The 24,551-nt window shown below is 36.5% G+C and overlaps 1 protein-coding gene across 1 annotated transcript; it reads right to left on the bottom strand.

Moving 5' to 3' along the window:
• Window positions 1-375: 375 nt before the first annotated feature.
• Window positions 376-1,379, bottom strand: LOC149228522 (putative boron transporter 2). Its single transcript, XM_089375697.1, has 3 exons — window positions 1,033-1,379; window positions 798-935; window positions 376-702 (listed from the first exon to the last, which is right to left on the bottom strand). The coding sequence occupies exons 1-3, from the start codon at window positions 1,066-1,068 to the stop codon at window positions 577-579; spliced, it is 300 nt and encodes a 99-aa protein (XP_089231823.1). The 5' UTR covers window positions 1,069-1,379; the 3' UTR covers window positions 376-576.
• Window positions 1,380-24,551: the final 23,172 nt, after the last annotated feature.

Raw genomic sequence — 24,551 nt, 5'->3', positions numbered from 1 at the left:
TATTGTATTAATTTTTGGGCTAAAGTTTTGAGTATATTAAATGACTGAACCATGTAGAACCATTGACTTGACTTTACATATATGGTTGTAAAGCCTCCTGGTTTTAGTCATCCATTAAAACAGGGGATATTTGTGCACTAAATGTTCACTCCGTGCTTTATTTTTCTGCTGAAAAAATATTTGAATCAACAATAACCTCACAATCATGTTCAAAAGGCCTCTCATTGTCATGCTTATTTGAACTAAGCACTAATCCAGCATTGTAGGCTTCCTATCATTTCCTTGATTTTAGTCTCTACTTCAAAGCAAGATCATTCTAAAGCTACATTTATAAAAAATGATCTATTATTATTTTTTTGAGTAAAGGTTCGCCTTTTCATTATGCCATCAGTCATTCACAACTGATTTGACCTTGCATTATTGATTTTCCCGATGGGAAAACAGACCAATAACACAAGTTTATGAAGGCAAAGTAACCCCAAAGCACAGAAGTTGGGATCTTTCTAATGATGGGCATTACTGCAAGGCAGCCAACCGCCATCAGAGATTGCAACAAATTACTCAATTGTTGTTCTTTCACCTCAACAGGAAGCAGGTCATCCACGTCCTTGTCAACATTAAAAATTGATTCATCAACTGGGCATCCATATTCCCAGTACTTGCGGCCAACTGAATTGTGGTCTCTTTCAATTCCTTAAGTGCCTGCATAAATGGTTGGGACATGACAAGACAAATAAATAAAGGGAGAGGAAAATTAGATAAAATGAAACACCCAAACTCAAAAATAAGACCATTACCAAGGCAGGTGGAGGCTGATAAACCATTGGGGTCTGCATTTGCTCATAGGCTTCTTGCATGTTTCTGTATAATTGCCCTAAGGTTGAATTTTTCTGCATACTTTTCCAGATTGTTGTCACTAACTTGCTAAGCACCAACTGTAACAAAAGTACTTGTAAGTTACTCGTCTATAAAATGTCTGAATTGTGTCTTTTCCCTGAGAAGCTGCAATTGATAATTCCAATATATTAGTACCTGATGTTTGAGGGTAGCTAAGCCTTTCATGTGCATTGGAGATTCAGGAATAACACCATTTGAAGGAGGTATGCCAACAATACCACATAAAATAGTCTGTCACAATAAAAGGAAAATTTATGAATCCACTAGAGATTTTTTATGGAGGTGAAAACAAAGAATGAAGAGTTAGATCAAGATGTCTTCAGGAGAGCAAAAGCTCTTCCAGAATAGGGTAGCCAGTGATAGTTGAACCTAAACATGAACCCTGACAAAAATTACAACATAGTTCTAAATAATATATATTTACTGTGGTAATGGGCCTTGACACAATCTCTGCAATAATGGCCCTGCTTGATACAACATCATTTTTCAAGGTTTTTTGTGAAGTTTCCTTTAAACTTTTCTATGCAGACTTCTTCCCTTTCTTCTTAGTGATTTCAGTGTAAGTGCTCGGTATACACTCTTTTAAGTGAATCTGTTCCAGCGATGTTCTTTCTGCAGTAACATTCCACCAAGAAAGTTAGCCACTTTATCAGTGGCATTCACACTGGTCACAAATGGCTGAAACATTTTTTTCAACCATTGGAACAGTGGCACTACGAACTTTAGGATCAATTCTATCATCAACTGATCCAAATTGATCTTGCACATCCTGAATACGTATCGTATAAACAGTGATATACACAACCAATCATTTAAAAAGCATACAGTCATTTCCTAGAATAGAGAATCCTTGTTCTGTTAGAGAATCCTAGTCCAAATCTTACAAGAACTAATCAAACTTCTAATTTGAGGACCAATATGATCTGCAATAGTAAAACTTATAATGTACTGCACATATTCATTGTGCGCCAAAAGCTTTACTAATTCTTTAGCAACAGTGCAATTTGTCTTCTTACCCTCCACAAGTCTTAACAATCAATTCTTCAATTATATGTTTAGCACCCTTCACTTGAAGATAGGATAATTCTCCCCATCAAGCTTAACGTTGGGTAGAGGGATGCTTTAAGATGAAGCTATCCTCCCCTTGCTCAACAATTCTCTACAGATCTCAGAACAGAACCAAAGGTAATCTCAGGAACATCGTACTATACTACTATGACAAAGAACCACAATTCTGAAAGAAACATCAGTTTGGTTAGGATCTTCAAACAGCTACCAAGGAATCAAGCAAATGCTGCTCTGCAATTCCAAGACTTCAAGTATCCAGATGCATTGCATTGCTCTATGGCACATCAATGCAATTAATTAAGCATAGAAATAACATCTCTATGTAGCGGCACTTAAAATATTACAAAAGGTGATCATTCACTGAGGTACATTCCAAAAAATATATAATTATTGTTGCCACATCATCCAGATTTAGAATAATAATCTATTGGAATGGACACATTGATAAAAATTCCATTGTTGAGTTTGGGTTTGAGTTATTTCTTCCTCTAACTGCTCTCCAAAGCTAACTATTCAAACCAAGTCACCCTTCAATGACATACAACTCACAAGGTTCTCAAAGGCAGAAAAATCAAAAGCGTATAACAGTTAATATGTCCTTTACTGCTCCATTTTCAGGTGAAATATTCTCAGTAATATAAACAGATCTTCCAATAGTCAACATGTAACAACAACCAAGAAAATATAGGAATCCACCAATAAACTATAATGCAAGGTCTTTTTTCTCTTTTCGAAAGGTTTCCATGAAAAACTTGTTCAAATTCATTTGTAGAGTAAGCACATAAAACGTTAATGTAATTAACCTTGAGCATGGAACATAATTCTTCTTAATCTCCATGATATTCAAGAATCAAACTCCAATGGCAGCATTGGCTTCAACACGTCTTCCTTTTATCCCTTCAAAGCTGCCATGGGTCATGATGGCTTGATCAATGATCGCATGCTCTTAAGACCATACACACCCTAATACCAATTGAAAGAAATAAATAATGATCTAGAAACGAGAAGAAGAAAGAAAGTGGTGTAAAAGGCCCAAAATCAAATCGAGCAAGTGCCCTTGATTATATAGGATATTAATCATAACCACCTTATAATAGTCAACCCTAACATGTGACCAAGTTCATAATACATAGGATAAAAATTGTATTACAAGATACACATGAAGATGTTAAAGGACTTAAGATTAGGAGTCATGACTAAGCCAAAAGGTTGACATTTATAGGCTTCCATCCTCCCAAACTAAGGCTTGGTCCCTTTTAGGGTTTAGAGAGGGTAAGTTATAGTTTATTTGATTCACCTCCCAATTTGGGGAATCTCCCGCTTCAAGTACCTCAAGCTCAAACTAGTCTGTTGTTCTTTCTTGCATCAAAAGAACTGAGTACAATAAGAAACAAGTTCCATGAGTATAAAATCAACAAATACAAATGAATATTACATTTTTTATCATCACCCAACGAACAAGAACCAAACAAAACTCAAGTCTAAGGGAAGGTTTATCAACTTGATGTCGAAAGAAGTACCATGAACAAGTATACCCCATCTTCCGGAAAGCAATTGCAATCCCTGAGAAAAGAAATCATCTTATTGTCTACCACAGTACAGACTATCGACATCTGAGACAAAAATTCATTCCCAAGTAGTCCAAAGCACCTCATAGCAGTTTCTCTATTACAAATCAGACAATATTAATACAACAGATTTCTTGCCTCGAAAACTTTTCAAAAGGTCTATACAAAACTTGAACTACAGTCTATACAGACACTGTGTTCAATCCAGATTTTGATTACAAACACCATTGAGGCCATACGGTATCTCCAATTTTTCACATCATTGAGGTCATCAGTATCTCCAGTTTCAAACAGCATTCAGGCCACATTTGCTTCAAAGTGCTTACAAGTATTGTCAAACGGCAGTACATTCTAAATTTACTCATATTACACTTGAGAACTAGAACACATACCGCTTGAGAAGAGAGCTGCTGCCGCTTCAAGTACCTCAAGTGTAATATGAGTAAAGTTAGGCCTAAGCACCTTTATTATTGAGATTGAGTGCTTTCAAATACCAGGAGACAGGTGTGTGTGTTGACTTCAAGTTTGGCCTGGGAGAATTATTACACACTTTAAGCAGATTCTGTGAGGTTTCAAGGCACAGTGGGAACAAATCTTCAACTAAGGAGGTTGAGAACTGTCTAGTGACCTAGAACAACTAAGTGGGTTATGCGAAGATATTTATTAAGGGTGGTTGTGTTGAAGGTAGTAGGGAGGTTTAGAACGCAAGACAGGGGCGAGTATAGTCACTGTGAGAAAGAACTTGTGGAAAATCTGGGAAAATCAAGATTGTTTGTTATGTCAAAGGTCAAAGGAATAGAGCAATTGACTAGTGGGTCATAACGTAAGGTTCCATAGTTAAGGCTGCTAGAAAAAGGGACCGAAAGAGCCAAAAATGGGAAGGTGAATGAATGAGATGGACTACGTTGAATGATGGAAATATGAGAGTAGCCAAAAGGTATGCATTAAGTGGTACTAGAGCAATATTGATGCTCTTGGGGATTGACATGTGATTGAGGAGGTTTCTGCAGTGAACCAAAAATATTTATAAGATTTCTCGTGAAGAAGAGACATCAAAGTTGAGACAAAGAAACCAAGAAAATTTTGGGCAAGAGGAACCTAAGAAAAAAAGTGAGGAGAGAAAGAGATTGAGAACGGAATACAGGATTGGAGCATATTAAAGAAGTACCAACCAAGTGTAGAGCTAGGAAGAACTGAGATATTGAGACCTCAGAGGTTAAGGAACTAGTAGGTAACTGGTTTGTATTTTTTTTTAAATGTATACAAGGAGTTAATCCTTACAGTGGTAATAGTAGAAGGAGTGGTAACAGAGGACCAATAAAGTTCTTAAAGTGTATGGAAAGAAACTTACGACAAATAGGCTACAAAACAAAACATAGAAGGTTTCTAGCTGAGGTCCTCAAAGAGAAGAGAACAAGTGGAGTTCTCAAAAGGTGAGAAAAGTGTAGAAGCCATAGAAGACTAGAGCATGCTCAAGTGGGTTCCAGAGGAGGGAACCAGAGGAATACCAAAAACCTAGGTTGAGGTGAAGTGGGTGAGATATTGGGTAACAAGTGATGGAGAAGAATTGTTAAAGGGGCTTGAGTGTAGCTCACAATGAGCAAGAGAAAGCTCACAAGAAAGGAGGAAAGAAGATGGCTACTGATGGACATAATTCAAAGAGAGGCCATAACAAAAGGGAGAAGCATGCCAAGGAAAATGGCATGAGTAAAGAAGAAATTGAAAAGGAGATTTATGAGTTGAAGGAGAGATTCAACATAGTCAAAATGAGGCTTGAAAGAGAATACCAAAGGTAGAGATGGGACCTAAGGAAGAAGGCCAAATTACTTGTCAGAAAAAAGATTTTAAGAGGAAGCCCCTAAAGCTAGAAAGCTAGGGAGGAAGATGAAGCACCTGTTGAGCCTAAAGTTGAATTAGTTCACTATTTTGAACCAGAGCAGGGAATAGTCCTTGATGATGAGGAAGATGTTGAAGAGAGACTATCAGAGAGTCTCATGGACTGCATAAAGAGTTCAAATCAACATATGGATTTGTTGATAGAAGATATGGTGGAAAAAGCATCATAACAGTAGAGGGAGCTACACAAAGAGGATGTCGATGAGACAATAAATGAAAGTCTCATGGGAGGTTAGCTAGAAGTGCTCGTAACATATATACCATATGGGGCTAAAGATATTGGTGATTATGATACTGATGCTATGTCTATAGATGCAGATGATAAGGATTTTCAAGAGGGACAATCATTCATAGTTGTCATAAGAATAGAAGAAAGAGAAGGAGTACCTTCCTAAAGCATGGAAGGAAGACAAAATTTGATGTTGGAGGCATCAGAAGAGGCCAGGTAACCTTTTATTTTTAAAATTGGTGAATTTTATGTGAATGCATGCTTTGCATATGAGGAGAATGGACAACTGGTCCAAAAGGAGAACGAGAGCACTAAATTGATCCAAGAAATCCAAATTGAGGTAGTAGATGCTAGACAATCCTCAAGGAAGGATGAGTTTCCAAAAGGAAAAAACAATGCATAATGAAGCCAAGATAACCTTGCAAGCAATTTTCAGAAGTGACCATGGATCCTAGCAGCCATGTGAAAGATGGATAACAAAACCAAGTTTATGTTAAGACAAGGAAGGAGGCAAAATTATCCCTCAAATGTAATTAAGGAGGAGGCCTTGAAAAATCAAAGAATGCATCTATAAGAGAGAAATTGTAGAAGAGGGGATGAACAACATCATGATGCAATGTTCTTTAGAGATCGGTTGATCAATCCAAGGTTTAAGGATTGGCTTGAGTAACATTGTTCAAAGAATGCAATCAATAAGACAAAGGTGTCGAGCTTATTGCTGCAACTGGAGAGCTTGGTTCAACAACAAGAATTATGAATGTTGGCACCCAAGGTATAGTACAATTAACCACAAAGAGAGACTCATTTGTCATGTGAAGTCCTTGAGATGAAGACTACAATTGTGGAGGAGATTGTATTCTAGTATGATGGCAAAGGATAACCAAATGAAGAGGAGAAGGGAGAAGGATTATCTCTCATCGGGCAACAATGGTGGAGGTAGCCAAGTTTTTTGAACACATTAGAGTTGTTGTTGGATGATGAAATGACAACTAAGGTAGTACATTCTAAATTTACTCATATTACACTTGAGAACTAGAACACATACCGCTTGAGAAGAGAGCTGCTGCCGCTTCAAGTACCTCTTATGAAAACTTTTCAAAAGGTCTATACAAAACTTGAACTACAGTCTATACAGACACTGTGTTCAATCCAGATTTTGATTACAAACACCATTGAGGCCATACGGTATCTCCAATTTTTCACATCATTGAGGTCATCAGTATCTCCAGTTTCAAACAGCATTCAGGCCACATTTGCTTCAAAGTGATTACAAGTATTGTCAAACGGCAGTACATTCTAAATTTACTCATATTACACTTGAGAACTAGAACACATACCGCTTGAGAAGAGAGCCGCTGCCGCTTCAAGTACCTCAAGCTCAAACTAGTCTGTTGTTCTTTCTTGCATCAAAAGAACTGAGTACAATAAGAAACAAGTTCCATGAGTATAAAATCAACAAATACAAATGAATATTACATTTTTTATCATCACCCAACGAACAAGAACCAAACAAAACTCAAGTCTAAGGGAAGGTTTATCAACTTGATGTCGAAAGAAGTACCATGAACAGGTATACCCCATCTTCCGGAAAGCAATTGCAATCCCTGAGAAAAGAAATCATCTTATTGTCTACCACAGTACAGACTATCGACATCTGAGACAAAAATTCATTCCCAAGTAGTCCAAAGCACCTCATAGCAGTTTCTCTATTACAAATCAGACAATATTAATACAACAGATTTCTTGCCTCGAAAACTTTTCAAAAGGTCTATACAAAACTTGAACTACAGTCTATACAGACACTGTGTTCAATCCAGATTTTGATTACAAACACCATTGAGGCCATACGGTATCTCCAATTTTTCACATCATTGAGGTCATCAGTATCTCCAGTTTCAAACAGCATTCAGGCCACATTTGATATAAATAGTGCTAACTGACCCATGACTCAGGCAAGAAAACACCCAATTCCCCCACTCAACCCTATGAACCAGCCCATACTTGGCAACATGACTATAACGCTCCCTCTCACCATAAAAGACATTTGAGACAATTGTACCGAGATCAAGCTGAATGAAAAATATGAAAAATACAACAATCATTGCCTAGATCTTTCCAACACGAACAATACATGGGAATCAGAAGCAGGAAGTTGCCTTCTCCATGACAATATTCATCTTGGGATACTGGCAGACTGCAAACATCCAAATGCTATAATATTTAGGGTAAGTACTGATAACTTTCCAGCTCAACAACACAACAAAAGGGAGGACACAGACAATCATAAAAAGAGTAAGCAGATCACGGCTACTTATCCCATGCTTGAATATCAGCAGAGTTAATATACCTTTTACACGAACATGAGAATAAAGGGGCCTAATTTCTCGCGCTCAGCCAACAATTCGGTCAAGTACCGACTGTTGTTGTTGCTGCTGCAGTGGCATGAGCCATTCAAATCCAAGAAACAATGGATACCAAAACCAGAGAAGAATAAGCGGATTGAAATCTAAAAATGCAAGAATATCCCACCGAAACTGCTGCTGCTAACTAGAACATTTAGATTTGTGAACTAGGATGAAAAAACCTATTTCAAAACCATTTTTATACAGGGACCCAGGGAGCCATATACACCAAAACAGCGGGCTGAATCCGTCAAAACAGGGAGCCGCCCTCCATTTGAAAACAAATTAAGCCCCGCCCTCCATTTCAAAACAAATCTAACATCCCATGACCAAATCGACCCTCACAAACCACTCCCAAACCAGAAAACCCAAACTGTAAATAAAAAATGGTGATTTTGCTCTCCCAAACCAGGAGCAAATATCAAAATGGGGCGATTTTGATCAAATATGATTCCGCAAATATCAAAATGGGGCGATTTTGATCAAATACGATTCGGTTAGTTTATCCGCCCTGGGCTAAAATAAAAAAATAAATTAATTTTTAAATAAAATATGGGCTAATTATATAAAAAAAAAATTATTATTTTAATTAAAAATTCGCCCCATTAAAATATAAAAAGCCTTAAATTTCGCCTTTGGGCGATTATTCGCCCCTAAAATTAACCTTGGATTATATACCTGCTGTACATACCCCTACACCTTGTAAAATTCCAGATCGGTATAAACCTCTTGTTTTACCTTCTGTTCTTCATGCTTTCCCCAAAAACTATGATCTATACTTGCCGAGGTTTGATGGTGAAAGTAAGAATGTCAACGCTGAGCAACATGTGTAGAATTTTGAATCTTTTCTAGATCTTTTTGAAGTTGATGAAGAAGATGTCAGTATAAGGCTTTTTGCTCTTTCTTTGCAAGCCAAAGTGAAGAGTTGGTTCAAAGCCCTGCCTGATGCAAGCATTTCAAATTTCTAGTAGTTTGTCAAAGTTTTTCTCGACAGGTGGATGATTGGACAGAACCTTCTCTTGATTGTAGAAGAGTATAACCAACTGAAAAGATTGCCAGGGGAGACAATATAACAGTTTTCAGCCAGATTTAACCAAGTTTATTATTCGATGCCAGTTGATATAAGGCCTACTCCTAGATCTGCTCTCTTGCACTATTCAGGTGCCTTTGATCCGGAAATGGAGTTTCAGCTGAGAGAAAGGGATATTGCAACACTTTACGAGATGCAAAACAGTGCAGTAAATGTAGAGGCTCATCTGTTGATCCGAAGGGCAAGGTTGAAAGAAGAAGAGATGAAAAACATAGATCTGGCCGAAACGACATCTCTAGAGGTAAAGCTTGATATTTTGGTAAGTGCAGTAGAAGAGATGATGCAAAGGATCACCCCAAGGAATGATTATGATGTTCAAGCTCATGGCTCGCTGATTGGAAAGGAACAAGTTGATGATCCAAAACATCTTCTTTCTTATCCCAGTTGTCATAGATCTGATAATGATTGTCTTATAGATCATCTTGGAGAAGAGAGATCTATTGATATGACATGTATGATTGATGATGTGTTTTATAGTGATGATTTGCCTCATTTTGATCAGTATGATGATGATTATGTTCTCCAAACAGAAGTTACTATTGCAGACAAATCAACAGCTAGTTTGTGGGCGGAGGAGGTTCACTTACAGCAGCTCGAGTACAATGATCAAATGATGCATATCAGCTATGACATTGACGAGGAAAGTGCAGCAAATTTTGAAGTAAGTGAAGGATCTTTGCCTTTTTGTTTTGATTCATGTCAGTTCATCAGAGACAACTTCCATGCAATTAGAAATCAAATGTCAACAAGTCTTGATTTGAATCATCTTGAGAGCAATGAAAATTTTGTTCAAGACTTCTCATATTCAGATTTGCAACCCCCGAAAACCATTGATTGTCAAGTTGCAGCTGAAGACTTGGAAGTGGACACACATGATTTAATGATTCAAGGTGACTCCGTACCATTCTGTTTTGAATCATTTCAGTTTTTGAAGGGTAGATTGCATAGTAAATCTTCAAATGAACAGCCTATAACAAATCAGCAATCTCTCAGTGTTAATGTTGAGGATGAGACAGATAACAAAATTCTTGAGCAGCATGTAGCATCAGATTTGCAGCCACCAAATGAAATTGAAGGGCAGATTACAGATGAAGCTGTGGAAGACGAAATACATGATTTGATGATGCAGGAAGATTCTATACCCTTTTGTTTCGAAACATTTCAGTTTATAAGGCAGAATCTTCGTAAAATCTCTCAAGAAAAAGATGAATAGCTAGAAGGATGTCATACATTTTCAATGGATACATTACAGCAGTCTTTTCAAGTTTTTCATGATCCAATAGCTGATATTTTGGATGAGGTTTGCAGTCAAAGTCTTTCTCCATTGACTACATGTGAGCTTGAAACATGTGCTGATATGAATTTGATCGGGCAAACGGTTTCTTTCTCATTTTCAGCAGAGGTCTCGTCACAAGGCTCAGATCAAAGTTTGCATTCATGGTATGAGGAAACGAGAAGTAATCCATTGGATGAGCTAAGTCCCAGTGTGCATGAACTTCAAGATCCTTATGCAGTGTTTTTGGAGGTGGATAGAGAATTCATATCATTCAACAGATCTGTTTCCAAGTTGTCATGGGAGTTTCCTTTCAGTAGTTCTCTCTTGTTATTCATAAGCGAGAACTTGTGGAGAATTCAACCAGCAGGCGGGATACTTACTTGGTTGCATTGGTTGTTTCATTTCACTTGACCAGGTGATGAATGAAACTGTTAGAGTAGGTTTTGATGAATAAGCTCCACTTTGAGCATCATTTCCAGTTTGTCAGTTGTGTTTAAGTATTGATTCAGTTTTTAGTTGAGTGAGAGTCAATTTGTGTCATCCGAGTCATCAGTTTTCAGTCATGCATTTTAGTTTGAGTTTTGACTCCATTGCCCAATGGATAAGGCGCTGGTCTGCTATCCCAAAGATCTGCCGTTCTTGGCACCTCCAAGGAGCTACCATCGCCATTGGAGCCAATGTTAGTGTCAGTCTTTCCAGCCTTCCTCCAGTGATCAAATATGCTCTTACAAAGTGGTCTCAGAGTGTCCCGGTCAAATTTTGTCATTTCAAAGAGTTTTCAAGCAAAATTTGGTCACTAGGCATTAGGACTAGGGTTTGCTTTCACTCTTTTCAAAGTTGCCCAAATGCCAATCCATGTCACTACTCAGCTGATTCTATCATCATTCAAAGGGTTGTCACTATCATGTCAGTATCTAATGAGTCATTTTACACCTTATCCATGCTTCAGTTGTGCCTTGGTAAGGTCCATTTCCCTCTCCTAGGGTTTTGGAGGTAATTTCTCTTGGATGGCCAAATCATCGGAAAAACTTGTATCCTGATGTTCATACACCTTCCCCTATCTTTCATGTACCTTATCAAACACTTCCCATCACTGAGATCCCCCAAATTCCTCATTTTTGCACAAACCCTAGCTTCTTGCCACAACTTGGCAATTTTCTAGGTTGGACCTGTTGTTTGCCCTTTTGGACCCCTTCCCCTCACTCAATCTCTGCGATTCCACTTTCTCCTACTCCCTAACATCCCTCCCTACTTCCAAAAATTTCCCCAAGAATTTAGAAGCCCCATATCCCCTTCATTTCGCTTCATTTCGACAAAATCCCTTGTTCCACACATCGGGATAAGTTTCACTCAAAATATGTTTCAGAGAAATAAAAGATGAATTTTGGAAAACTGAGAGAGGTGTTTGTCCACAACATGCCAAAGAATAAAAACCTCCTTCACTTTTTACACAGGTATCATGGTTTTAGAGAAATGTCAAAAATACAATCGCCAGATCCAAGGAGGTTGAGAAAAGCACTAAAACGGAGAAAAAGGCCCGATCCACTCCAAATTTTGGCCAAAACCTCTTTGACTAAGCATGGTACTTGATTGGGGACTCCCAGCCCAAATTTCAAGAAATTTGGAGAAAATTTTGTCAATTGTGAATTTTTTGTGCCACACACAGGTTTTTGCCCTCAACGCGTAGCGCACCGCGCGCTACCCTGAAGATGGGCAACTCCATTTCATGAAAACTCAACATTTTTGGATTTTTCATGCAAAAATACACTTTCTCAGCAATTGCCAAGAGATTCCATCAAGTTTTGAGCCTCCAGAAGGTCAAAAAACAAGCAAAAAATGACTTTCTGCCACCTTTTTGACACACAGGAAGCAGTCTTGGGAGATTGCAATTTTGGAGGGGCAAATGGTCACCAAATTTAGAAATTCCACTTGGGTTGGAAAGTATACATCTATACCTTTCCAACAAGCCCACTTTTGCCTCATTTGGACTCCGGGAAGTTCCTCAAAACAGGCCCAAAGGCGCGCTACGCGTTGAGATTCAGGGCACTACGCATCAGGCTATTTTCACAGAAATGCACCTACAGCTCAGCAAAACGCAGTTTTGACTAGGTTTGACTTTTTGGAGTGGATTTTGATCCTCCTTGATGTAAATGATGTAATTTTATGATACTTTGACACTTATTTATCTCTTCTAGAAGATTCATTCATGAAATAGGCAAAAATTTAATGAATGAATTGGTTTCCTAGCTTATAGAGGCAAGTTGTTTTGACTGCCTAGATTTTAGTGCTCAGTTTGGAATTGGTTGAAACAGCTCCTAGGATAGTGAGCTCGACCCCTAGAGGCAAGGAAAGATGTTAGATTGCCTATATTATGTACTTTCTTGGTCATTTTCATGGTTGGACTCTTGAGGGAGAAAGCTTCTATTGTATTACTCATTGTATCTCTGCAATTTTTGGCAAAGGAAGACCAGGGTTTTGCAGTCATTTTTGGGATTCCTGTGGTTACATGTATTGATGGTGTGTTTCTCTTTGTACTTGTAAGTTTGTTATGTGAATCATCTTCTTACTTTTTCTTCTGCAAATTAGGCAAGTGAAGTGTTAAGGTAGAATTCATGGTTGCTATGCTCTGCCTTTAAGTTTGCTTAATATCAATGTTTTCAGTTGTTTAAGAAGAATTCAAGGTGATTGCTTGCTCTCCTTAGCTCCTCACCAGTCATTCTCATCCATCCCAATCTTTCAAAGGCATCAATACAGTTTCCTACCTTGCCCCAAAGAACCCCCTGCGAAAACTGTGTCCAATCCCCGCACCCAAAATTGCCTTTCCCCAATTTTCCACCAAAACCCTAAAAATCCCAAATCAAACCTTTTTATCAGTTTAATAGCCTAAAATCAGTGTTCTTTATTGGTTATCTCTGTCCGTTGAAGATCTTTGCCGAGATAGACCGGAGAGAGCCCTCTCCTGCCCCGTAGGGCTAGCTACGAGGCTAAGTGGTTTGATGTTGCCTTGGAGTTTACCTTTTTCAGCCTGAGGTGAAATTTCAAGCGCTAACAGTTCCCTATAGGGAACAACACTTTTTCGTGTGCATTTTTTTGTTGTTCCCTACAAGTAACAGCTGTTGTTCCCTATAGGGAACAATGCTTTTTCGTGTGTATTTTTTGTTGTTCCTTATAAGGAACAACACTTTTTCGTGTGCATTTTTTTACTGTTCCCTACAGGGAACAACACTTTTTCGTTTTCATTTTTTTGTTGTTCCATATAGGGGACAACACTTTTTCGTGTGCATTTTTTTGTTGTTCCCTATAGGGAATAACACATTTTCGTGTGCATTTTTTTGTTGTTCCCAGCTGCTATTCCCTTCAAGGAACAGCTGTTGTTGTTCCTTATAGGGAACAACAGCTATTCCCTATAGGGAACAACACTTTTTCATGTGCATTTTTTGTTGTTCCCTACAGGGAATAGCTATTGTTCCCTATAGGGAACAACACTTTTTCATGTGCATTTTTTGTTGTTCCCTATAGGGAACAACACTTTTTTATGTGCATTTTCTTTGTTGTTCCCTACAGGGAACAACCGATGTTCCCTATAGGGAACAACACTTTTGCGTGTATTTTTCTATTGTTGTTCCCTCAAGGGAACAATAATTTTTCGAGTGTTTTTGTTGTTCCCTTCACTTTGGAAGTATTTTCAAGAAGAACCCTTCCTTCCTCTTGCGGGATTATTCCTAGTTCATCTCAACCACATTTTACTGATACCCTTTCATGGAATGAAGTACACTACTTTTATGAGGATAAGAATTATGGATTCTATTAAAGCAAGTTAATATCATTTATGTTATAATCTTTGACATGACAACTCCTTGATGATAGATTCTTTTCAAAAGAGACACAATTATTTATATACTACTTTACTGCACCGTTTTCTGTTGTATATGATACTGATTGATCATCTTAATACCATGCTAGTTCCACCCTTCCTAGTTGTAATCTTCTTTGTCTGTAATAAATGAGATTATGGGTATATTTTTTTTTTCTATTGACATGCTCAACTTCTTCCACCATCCCTACTCTTAAGGAGTACTGGGCCTCCCTCTGTTTATCATAAAAATGTGTAATAACAACAAAATTTTGCCTACAGATAGAGGATAGGGGGTCTCATCAAGAGCCAACCTACCATGTTCATAAGGATGTAGCGAAGTGACATTCTCACTATGGCCACCACACCAGGGTTATGATCCACTGGATAACCAAAATATCCTTTGAACAGGAGGTCTCATCACGAGCTGGCCTGAACACTTTTGCTACATCCCAGTGAATGGCAGTGTGGTTATCTGGTTACCACACCAACACACTGATCTCTTCTATAGAACAACACTGGAACTCTCCATTTATAAATTGAGGATCCTGGCTCATACGGGTTAAAAAGCAACCCTGTTGAGGCTATGGACGCCTGCTGGCAGCAGAGGCTCTTTTTATGGTATTGAAGTTATATCTTATCGTCAATTATTACTATAATACCCTTTTCTTATTCTCTCTTTTTATCAGAGAAGTTATTTCCTTAATTTTTCCCAGTTTTGGACCTTTACACATGAGAAATTGTTTTCCGATCAATCACATCATTCTCGGCTAGAATACCATCAACAAAGCATCTTTTTGGCATATTGTTGTCCTTTTTATTTTTTGCATAACTTATCATCGATCCAAAGCATCTTATCTCTTATCCATAACTATCTTTACACACTTTGCTCTCATTATAACCATACATCTTGCAGTCTTATCATTGATATGTGTACTCTGTTTGATTTACTGTTGTACTATTCATTCCCTTGCCTTGCCATCAGAAAAACACTTTTCCTATGCTTTATGGTCATTAAACGCCCTTTTCCAATTAGAGGGGGAAGGTTATTCAAAAGTTTTTTTCTGATTGAACTTTTTGCATGCGGCTTATCTATTGCTATTCAAAACTAAAACTGTGGATTCATGAAATTTGCATGCAAAATAGTGATTTGTTTACAGGAGAACAACAAGTATGGGGGGAAACTCTATTTGCAGCAAGGCCACACTATTGCAACTAACAGAAGAGGCTTGAGAAACTCGTGAACGCGAACAATTGTTCAGACATGATGTGCTTGCCTGGATTCCACTCTTTGCATCACTTTCAGCATCAACTTAGCCTACATGATCTTCAACAAATGCCAGCCCATACATGTCATTCCACAATTTTTTCCGGAGGTAAAACTTGAGGTAAAATAGCATAATTTTCTGATTTATTACAAATTTAGGAGAATTTCATGAAAATCCATTGAGCATTATTTATCATCATTCATTCCACATCTTTACCACTTCCCATTTTTCATAGACATATAATCTTTCAGTTTGGGAGAGTGTTCCTTTCATCTAATCCTTTATTATGACCATACCCTTCTTATTCTTTATCATCCATTGTTCTTCTTATTCATTCTCAACACCTCCCTTATTCCATGTTGTTTTACACCAAGCATAGATTTCAACAGATTGTAGCAACCACCTCTATTTGTTTTCTAGCATTGCATGAGGGCATGCTAATTCTTCAGTTTGGGGGAGGAATTGCTACACATGATGGATGTTTTCTACTTTCTTTCTCATTTAAGACATACAATTTCATTTTTATACAGTGCATAAATTGATTTGCGTATATCTTTAAAACTATGAACTGAATTCTTGTGATTTCTGGAAAACAAAGAGGTATCATTAAAATACACAAACCCAGAAAATTTCAAGTTAAATTAGTTTGTCAAATTTCAGAAATCATGCACTGTCACCTACAGCCATTTTGTTTATATCTCATGATCCGTGCATCAAAACGATCTAATTTTTGGATCATAGAAGCATTAATATAGTAGAAATTTACTTGCAAAATTTCAGCAAAATCTAGTTTGTAGTTTTTGAGAAAATGGTTAATGAAGTTTGTTGTTACTTATATCATATTTTGCTGCAACTTCATATACATATAGTTGAACGTCAATGTAAAAATTGTTACGCCTTCATCAACATTGCTAAAATTGAATATTCATTATTTGAGGAAGAAGTCATTTGTTCCATCCATTTCATGAGTTGGGATGAACAATTTTTGTATTATTGCTTGGTTAATACAGAGTCTTTGGGTTGCATGAGGACATGCAATATATTCAGTTTGGAGGTATGTTGAGCCGTTAGTTTGTCATTATTATTATTATCACTCTTTAACACCTATTTCATCCATTTCTATCATTCTTTATCACGTCATTTATTATGGTTTATCATATAATTCCATTTTATAATTATTTATGCTCTTATGGATAAATATTATTTCTTCTCCTTTATTTTTAATAAATTGATGATTATTATGCATGATTTTACCAATGATGGTTTACTAATAAATTTGTTGTAACATCACTCACCATTTTAGCCTCCAATATATTTTCCAAATTGCAGATTTGATCTCCAGCTCACCATTAAATATTCCAACCCAGAAATTCGATGGAATAAGAAGTTACAGTTTTGCATTGGATGTTTTGAGCAAATGGAGAAGAATCTGGAAAATCCGAAACATGGGTTTTGTTCAAAACAAATGAATTAGTTTTGTATTGAGCAGTTTTCCCAAATTCGGCCCATATTAAGAGAAACAGAAGGTTATCTGAAGACGTTTTTCTCAGATTCACTGTTGTGGCTGGTTTCCAAATTATTTCAATTGCAATACCAAATTTGACCTGTTCTTGTTGAATGCTGATGGAAAGATATTTCAAATATGATCTTGCTGATCAATTTGTTGTGAACAATCCAATTTTGTTATGGGAATCATTTTGTAGTCATATCTGTTGTAACTTCTCTCTTATCTCTGTGTATTTAAATGAGAACAGAGATCAAAGAGGGGCATTCATGACGGATTATTAAAGGTTAGAGATTAGATTAGAGATAGATAGGATAGGATAGGAGGAGATATAATGGAGGGATTTAAATTTTCACTGGGGACCTCAATTGTAATATACATAATGTTATTATGAAGGACACATCGTGCTGTAATGAGGATTGAATTTAATGGTTAATACATAATCTACGTTGTTGTTCATTCGTATTCTTTGAAGTAGCTCAACAGTATTCGTTGGTGGCTAGGGCCCGGCCCCTGGTGGATCAAACTACGATTCTCTGTGTTATATCTTTCTAATTCACGCGAGGTTAATTGGTTTGATGTTTTTCCATTCTCTGCTAGTTTATCTTGTTTGCTATTTTCTGATTTCATGTATTGCAGTTAGTTCACCTTTCTTTAATTCTGACCTTATGTGCTTCGCAGCTTTGACATTTGATTCTATTTATGCTTCCTGTAGATTAAATTATTTAGCCGTTAAGACAGTGAATCCTATTGATTTAATCAGCTGTAAGAGTTTGGTTATCGCTATTGAACTCTTGGTTGAGATTGAGTGTGATTTAGATTGAATCAGCTAATAAGAGATTGGTTATTGCTACTATGCTCTCGATTGAGGTTATTTTCAATTGAATTGCTTACTTCATATTTGGTTATCGTTTTTCTTGAGATTAAGTCCTGATGCTTAGATGTATTATTTCCTTTAAAAGTTACAGCTTGAGATTTATGATTGCATCCAGTTACTCTTGTATCAAGTTTTATAGTTCAACTTAAAAAGCATTACTCTCTGGATTTATAGCTTGCACATATTGTGTACACTCTTGAAACAAAAAGACTTACCCAGGTTGATAATTAATGTGAGGCAATTAGAAGTTTTAAAAGACACATTTTAGCACCCAACATCTACCAGACCCTATAAATTAAATATAAGCCTTCCCATCACCCTTTTTCTACTAAAATCCTAATGGAATTGTATAACAAACTCACTTTCCCTCAGAGAGCCCAGATATTTGAATATTTCCTTCCTGAGAATGTTGAGCTGCCTAGGACTAGTCCCCCATATCTAGCTTCTATCTTTCCTGAGATGTCCAAGCAGGTGATTTCCATTGTAACTCGACTACTTGGATACTATATTGATCAATGGGTAGATGAGATATTATGAGGATTTTTGTCCACTTTTGTAGTTGGTAAACAACCCTCTCTACTTTTCGACTATAGTCAATTTTTAGCCAATGAAATCCGTGAACAGCTGGTTAATTACAAATCAGAAGGTGTTTTCAAATATCAATCAGTCCTAGTTTATCTTATGTTATATTATCAAGAAGAAAAATCAAATTCCCTTTACAAAAAAGTAATAGTAAAGGTAACTCTTGGTCAGTAATTCACTATTCTTCTCTGGTTAGAATAACTCAGAGGAGTATTCCTATACCAATTTTATTGACAAATTCTTGTATACCTCACTATGTTTGTTAAGAAGCGATGTAATCCCAAGGATCTCTCCTAAGATTAAGAAATTTTTACACTTATCAGAGCAAGCCAAAGTGGGAGACTAGTATTTATACCAGAACTACACCAAAATCATAGTTTATGGATCAGAATTGCCTCCATACAGATTGCCAATTTTTGTACCTATCAAGATTTTTGCATTGGAGTACAACAGGCAGATGTTAAACATGGATGAAGTGCACTTTGTTTCCTACAAGAAGAAGGCACGGTTTAAACTCAAAGCACACATAGGACCATACATTATCAATACCAGAGCTGTTGCAAAAGAAATAGATGCAATATTGAGCCAAATGAAGTTCAAGCTCATCTTCTCCTGGTCATATGATCCTCAAGGTATTATTTCTAAACTTAGGTTGGAGCAGAAAAAAACCTCTTATGCACACACACCGAGACCTGAGATTGAGCAATATGCCAATCAGGAAGAATGGATAGAAGGTACTTTACAAGAAGCCAAAGAATGACTGGTCACTCAGTCATCCATGCAGACACCTATTTCTAAAGAGAAGGAGTAGAAAAGAGAAAGAGAACCATTGTCTCCTACAGACTCTGAAAATCTAGATGTAGAGTTTATTGTTTTTAAAAGGAAGAAGAAGGATCCCAATGCTACTCAAAAATCAGATTCTCCAATTAATCCTCAGTTTAGATCTCAAATAATAACTATTCAAGATGAAATTGTAGATGAAGGAAACACAGAGCAGCCAGCCATAGTGATCTTATCAGAGACACCTATTACTCCTTCTACTCAAGTAGAAGAAACAGTATAATCACCAACTGTGGAAGCAAATGTCCAACCTCCAGTATCCACTAGTTCATAGGTTTCTACTCAGCAGAGTATCTTTTCTAGATACAGATAAATAAAGTTGAAGAATCAAGCTCTGATGGCTTCTACTTACTCTGTGTTTTGGAAGCAAACAACCAAGACCCAAAATAAACTACATTATGTATTTGATGCAGAGAAAGGGCAGTTCCAGATGGCTTTCATAGAACCTCTAGTACTAGGCCCCACGAGTGTTGAAGACTATAAAGCCTCCATCTTTTCCATTGACACTAAGAAAATACATGAAATAGATCAGATTGATCTACATAAGCAAATAGGGGAGATCATATTTTCATCACTCACTAGCTTAGCCATGATTGTTTCTAAGTTACAGTCATCTTTAAATAATATGAAATCTCAATTAAATATTGAAAAAATGTCCTCATTTGCAAAGGATAATAGAATCAAATCTCTGGAGGATTTGGTCATAAATCTAGGACATGATCCTAAAGATGTTAAAGCAATAGAAGAGCTAATCAAAAATAAGGAAGCAGATATCCAAGCATTGAGGAAGCAATTGAAGCTGCCCTCCATAGAGCATCCTCAAGCTAAAGAGGTTGCAAATATAGAGTTGGAAAAAGAGAAACTTTTTACTATAGTAGTGGAGCAGAATGCACAGATACAGAAGATGGAGCAGGCTATGGAAGCATTGTTGAAAGAAAAACAACAGTGGGAAGCAGCAAGAGCATCTACATCGGGCATAGGTATAGAGGCAAAAACTTCAGCAAGGACTATAGTTTCAGAGTCCACAGAAGAGCTTACTAGAGCTCTGGATGAATTATCAATTGTTCAGTCAGAAAAGGATAAATTGTCAACAAAATTGGCTAAGATGGAGGAGAGTAAACTCAAAACTGACAATGCATATTTGTCAGAATTGCAGAAAAATTATAGACTTATGCAACAGGTGCAGAAATATGAAGATCAATCCTTTGTAATCCAAATGTTAGCTGAGGCTAAAAACAGTATTTGGCAGAATATAAATGCCAATATAATAGATATGTGGCCTTCCATACAAATTATTTTTGAACAAGAGGAACTTGTACATAGAGTCAAGGAAGCCATAGAAAACACAAAGGTGGATTTGGAACATAGGCTAGAGGAAGCACAAAATATCATCAAGCTACTGAATTCCAAAACCAAGGAGGAACTTGAAGACCTCAATATTCCAGACAGAATAACAACAATCATGGAGGTTAAAAGGGCCTTAACAAAGAAGATTTTGATGATACACTTAGAAAACAAGAAATGCAATGATATTGGATTGTAGATCAAGAGATTCAATGGGAAATTCATTGTGTTGCAGGAAAAGGGCTTGCCTACACTCAGAAATTCTAATGGAAAATTGATCCCATTAGAAAACTATCAAGAACAGTTGTGTAACATAGGTGTTGATGCCTCCAAATTTGCAAAATCCAAAGGTGTTATCAGTGGTGAAGCTTTCATACAAGGAATACAATTTGATTTGAATATCTAGCATGAAGTCCACCACCTTTTTGTAAATAAACCTACTTTTGACACTTACACTGAGGTGGATGAAAGATTCAGGAATATGATTGGATTTTCTATCCCAAGTGAAGAAAGGTGGGACCGACTACTAGAATTGGTCGAATGAAGTGTAAATGCAGTTCAGGATTTTCAGTATGAAAGGAACAACATTTCCAGCAAAGCAGCAACAATCATCACCAGATTCCTACATAGCCTCAACAACGCAACATTTTCCAGCAAATTTTCCTATTTTTCCTCTATATTTAGAAATATTTGTGTTTGTTAAAACATATATTATTTTGTAAATGTATTTTAGTTTGGAATCCGATCTCAGATGTAATATTTTCTATAAGTACTTAGAAATAAGACTTAGAAATGATTGAACCATTGTGATATACTTTTGAGAAGACTTGTATCCTTCAAAGTTATTTCTGAAATAATAAAAGGATTCTAGATTCATTTCAAAACAAATTGTGTTCCTGTAAGTCCTTTTTTATTATTTTCACTATGTTTTATCTGCATATGTTTGGAAGTTTATGGGAGCTCTAGGTAAGATAATATTGAGTTTCAATTTGTCTAAAATCCCCCATGAAGTTATAATCTATTACAGAGATTAGTTGATTAAATTGTTTGTTTGATTTAACTCCTCTACATCAATAAATTGTCATCTTCCCTTAAGTTTCTTAACATATATTGTTTGGTTGTAAAAGTATTTTACATGCATCCATTGTATATGATGGTTAGATAATCTATTTGATGTTTAAAAAATCATATAGTTTCTAAAGTTTCAACCTTGCACATCTAAATCAAAGCTAAATTATTGTTTAGAGGTGAAGAATCAACCCTTTTATTTAATCATAATTAATTAAGAATTGCACCTATTCAAGCAGTTTAGAGCTTTGGTCATCCAAAAAACTTTAAAAACCAACAAAACATTTTAGATGCTCTGGCATAATTCCTAACCTAGAATTATCTACGAAGGTACAACATTAGACTGGTGTCGTTGCTGGGGAACAAAATTCTTGAATTATTTTCCCTCGGACAACAACTAAAACTTAGCTTTTAACAGTGAATAAAGGGTTAGTAGTTTAAAATCATTCACCTGGAAATTCCACAAAAAATAAACTGGATTCTTGTAGACACACTAGGTCTCTCTCGGATCCACAACTTTATTCTCCACTATCATATCCTGAGAGACTGGTAAGAATTTATTCTACAAGAAAAAGACTAGAAGCCTATACTTCTTCTTCTATAATACATCCATCTGAAATTGTTTCTGAAACTGATCCTTTTAGACATGTTCCAATTCCTCCTGAACTATCAAATCTACCACCAAAAGTGTTAGAACTTCTATCTAAAGGAGTTTATTTGCAGTCAAATCTCCTTGTTTATCAGTTAGAATCTTATCAGATTCCTGAACCTCTTTCAAAATCTCCTAAATCAGAAAAAGAATTAGGTCTAGAATTACCAGAATTAAAACCTAGTGACTTTATTTCTTCAGTAATTCACACTTATCCATCTACTTTTGTTAGCTTTGAGGACAAATTTTCTATTTACACAAATCCTTTGTTTGATAATGAAGGAAATTTTGGTCCTGAAGAACAGAAATTAGTCATACAAACACCAAGAAAAATAAAAACTTCCATAAATTCTTCTAGCCTATCTTCACCCCCTACAACTCCCAAAATCTCAACCTCATCCCCTTCATCATCTTCATCTTCTCAAAGCTCATCCTCATCTTCCTCATCTTCATCTAATCAAATGGTTGGTATTTGACCCATCATTCAAGCTCGTTATGCAGCCTTAGTTCTTCCCAATCAACTAAATAATTTCCCAGATGGATATCTGAAGCACTTACCTAGATTCAATGGTGAAACTGGTTTGTCTGTTGAAGACCATCTGGCAGCTTTCTTAGACTTTGTTGATAACATGAATATAGATCATGAAGATGTCTACATGAGATTGTTTGTTCAATCTCTTGAAGGCAACGTTAGGATTTGGTTTAGACAACTACGAGCTAATTCTATCCCTTCTTGGAATGAATTAGTTACTATTTTTAAAAACCAATGGGGTGTTAAAAAGGATCCAGTTTACTATCTGACTGAATTTGATGACCTAAAAAGAAACCCTGGTGAACCTGTGGCTAATTTTATAAAACGATTTAATAAAATTTACAATAAAATGCCACCAAACTGTAAACCACCAGTAGCTGCTACCAAAGTTAGGTTCTCTAAAGGATTTGATGATGACTTTGCAGTTATGCTCAGAGAAAGAAATTATGTAACCCTAGCAGACATGTAGACCAATGCTATTGAGGTTGAGGAAAATAGATCAGCCTCAGCCAAACTCAAAGCAAAGCCTAAAAAAGATGAAAGGAAAATGAAAGCTAGGGAAGAAGGAGGTTCTTCTTCTAAAATCAAAACTGAGTAGTTCAACAAACATCAAATAGACCTCAGGCTCAATACAAAAGACCTTTTCAACCCTAGATCTTACAAAGACCCAACCCTAATCAACAAATTCAACCACCGTTGATGATTGATGATCAAGAACCTGAAGAAATTGGACCATTAGTTACTAATGACATAAATTATTTCGATGATCAATCACAATAGAATGTTATAATTCTAGTTTCCAATGATCAAGCTTTAATTCAAAATCAAGAAACTTCACAGGTTTCTAAATATCAAGCCTTCTCAGAGTTTCTAATAGCTTAATTAAACAGAAGGTATGATTTGAGAACTAAACCAGACCCTGGTATAAAAGCTAAGAATGTTACAATCAATGAGCCTCCAGTAAAAACTGTTGAAACCCAAACAACTGTAATTCAACCATTAACTCAACCCAATGAACATAATACTTTTGAAAAAATTGTTCCAATAATTTTCAATGTAGAAAAAGAGTTAGAGAGAGTCAAAATCCTTGTTCCATTGTCTGAACTCTCCAAAAACCCAGGATACAAAAACCAAGTATCAAAGTGGATCCAATCCTCGAGTATAGATGCTGAGGGGGACGTAATCAGTTTACAGGATGAAAAACCATCAGTGGTTTTTGGTCCTAGTTCTGACATGATTGATGAGAACGTTCCTCCCTTTTATGTCACTCTCAAAGTTCATGATTTTCTTCTATACAACTGTATGTTAGACTCTGGGGCCTCTCACAATTTGATGCCCAAAGTAATCATGGATCAATTGAAATTACAAATTACCAGACCTTACCATGATTTATACACCTTTGACTCCAAGAAAGTTCCTTGTCTCGGACTGATAAAAGACCTAGTTGTAACTTTAGCACAAATCCTTGTAAAAAGTGTAGTACTATACATTGTAGTCACAGATATTCCTCCCAAATTTGGAATGATGTTATCAAGATCATGTTGTGCCAAATTAGGGGGAAATCTATAGATGGACATGTCCTATGCTACTATCCCTGTATATGGGGGT

This window comes from Pinus tabuliformis, chromosome J (genome assembly GCF_031772625.1).
Source record: "Pinus tabuliformis cultivar Carrire ecotype Pingquan chromosome J, CPIR1, whole genome shotgun sequence".
Lineage (NCBI taxonomy): Eukaryota > Viridiplantae > Streptophyta > Pinopsida > Pinales > Pinaceae > Pinus > Pinus tabuliformis.
The sequence above is the reverse complement of the archived record's forward strand: the minus strand, read 5'-3'. Positions and strand labels throughout refer to the sequence as shown.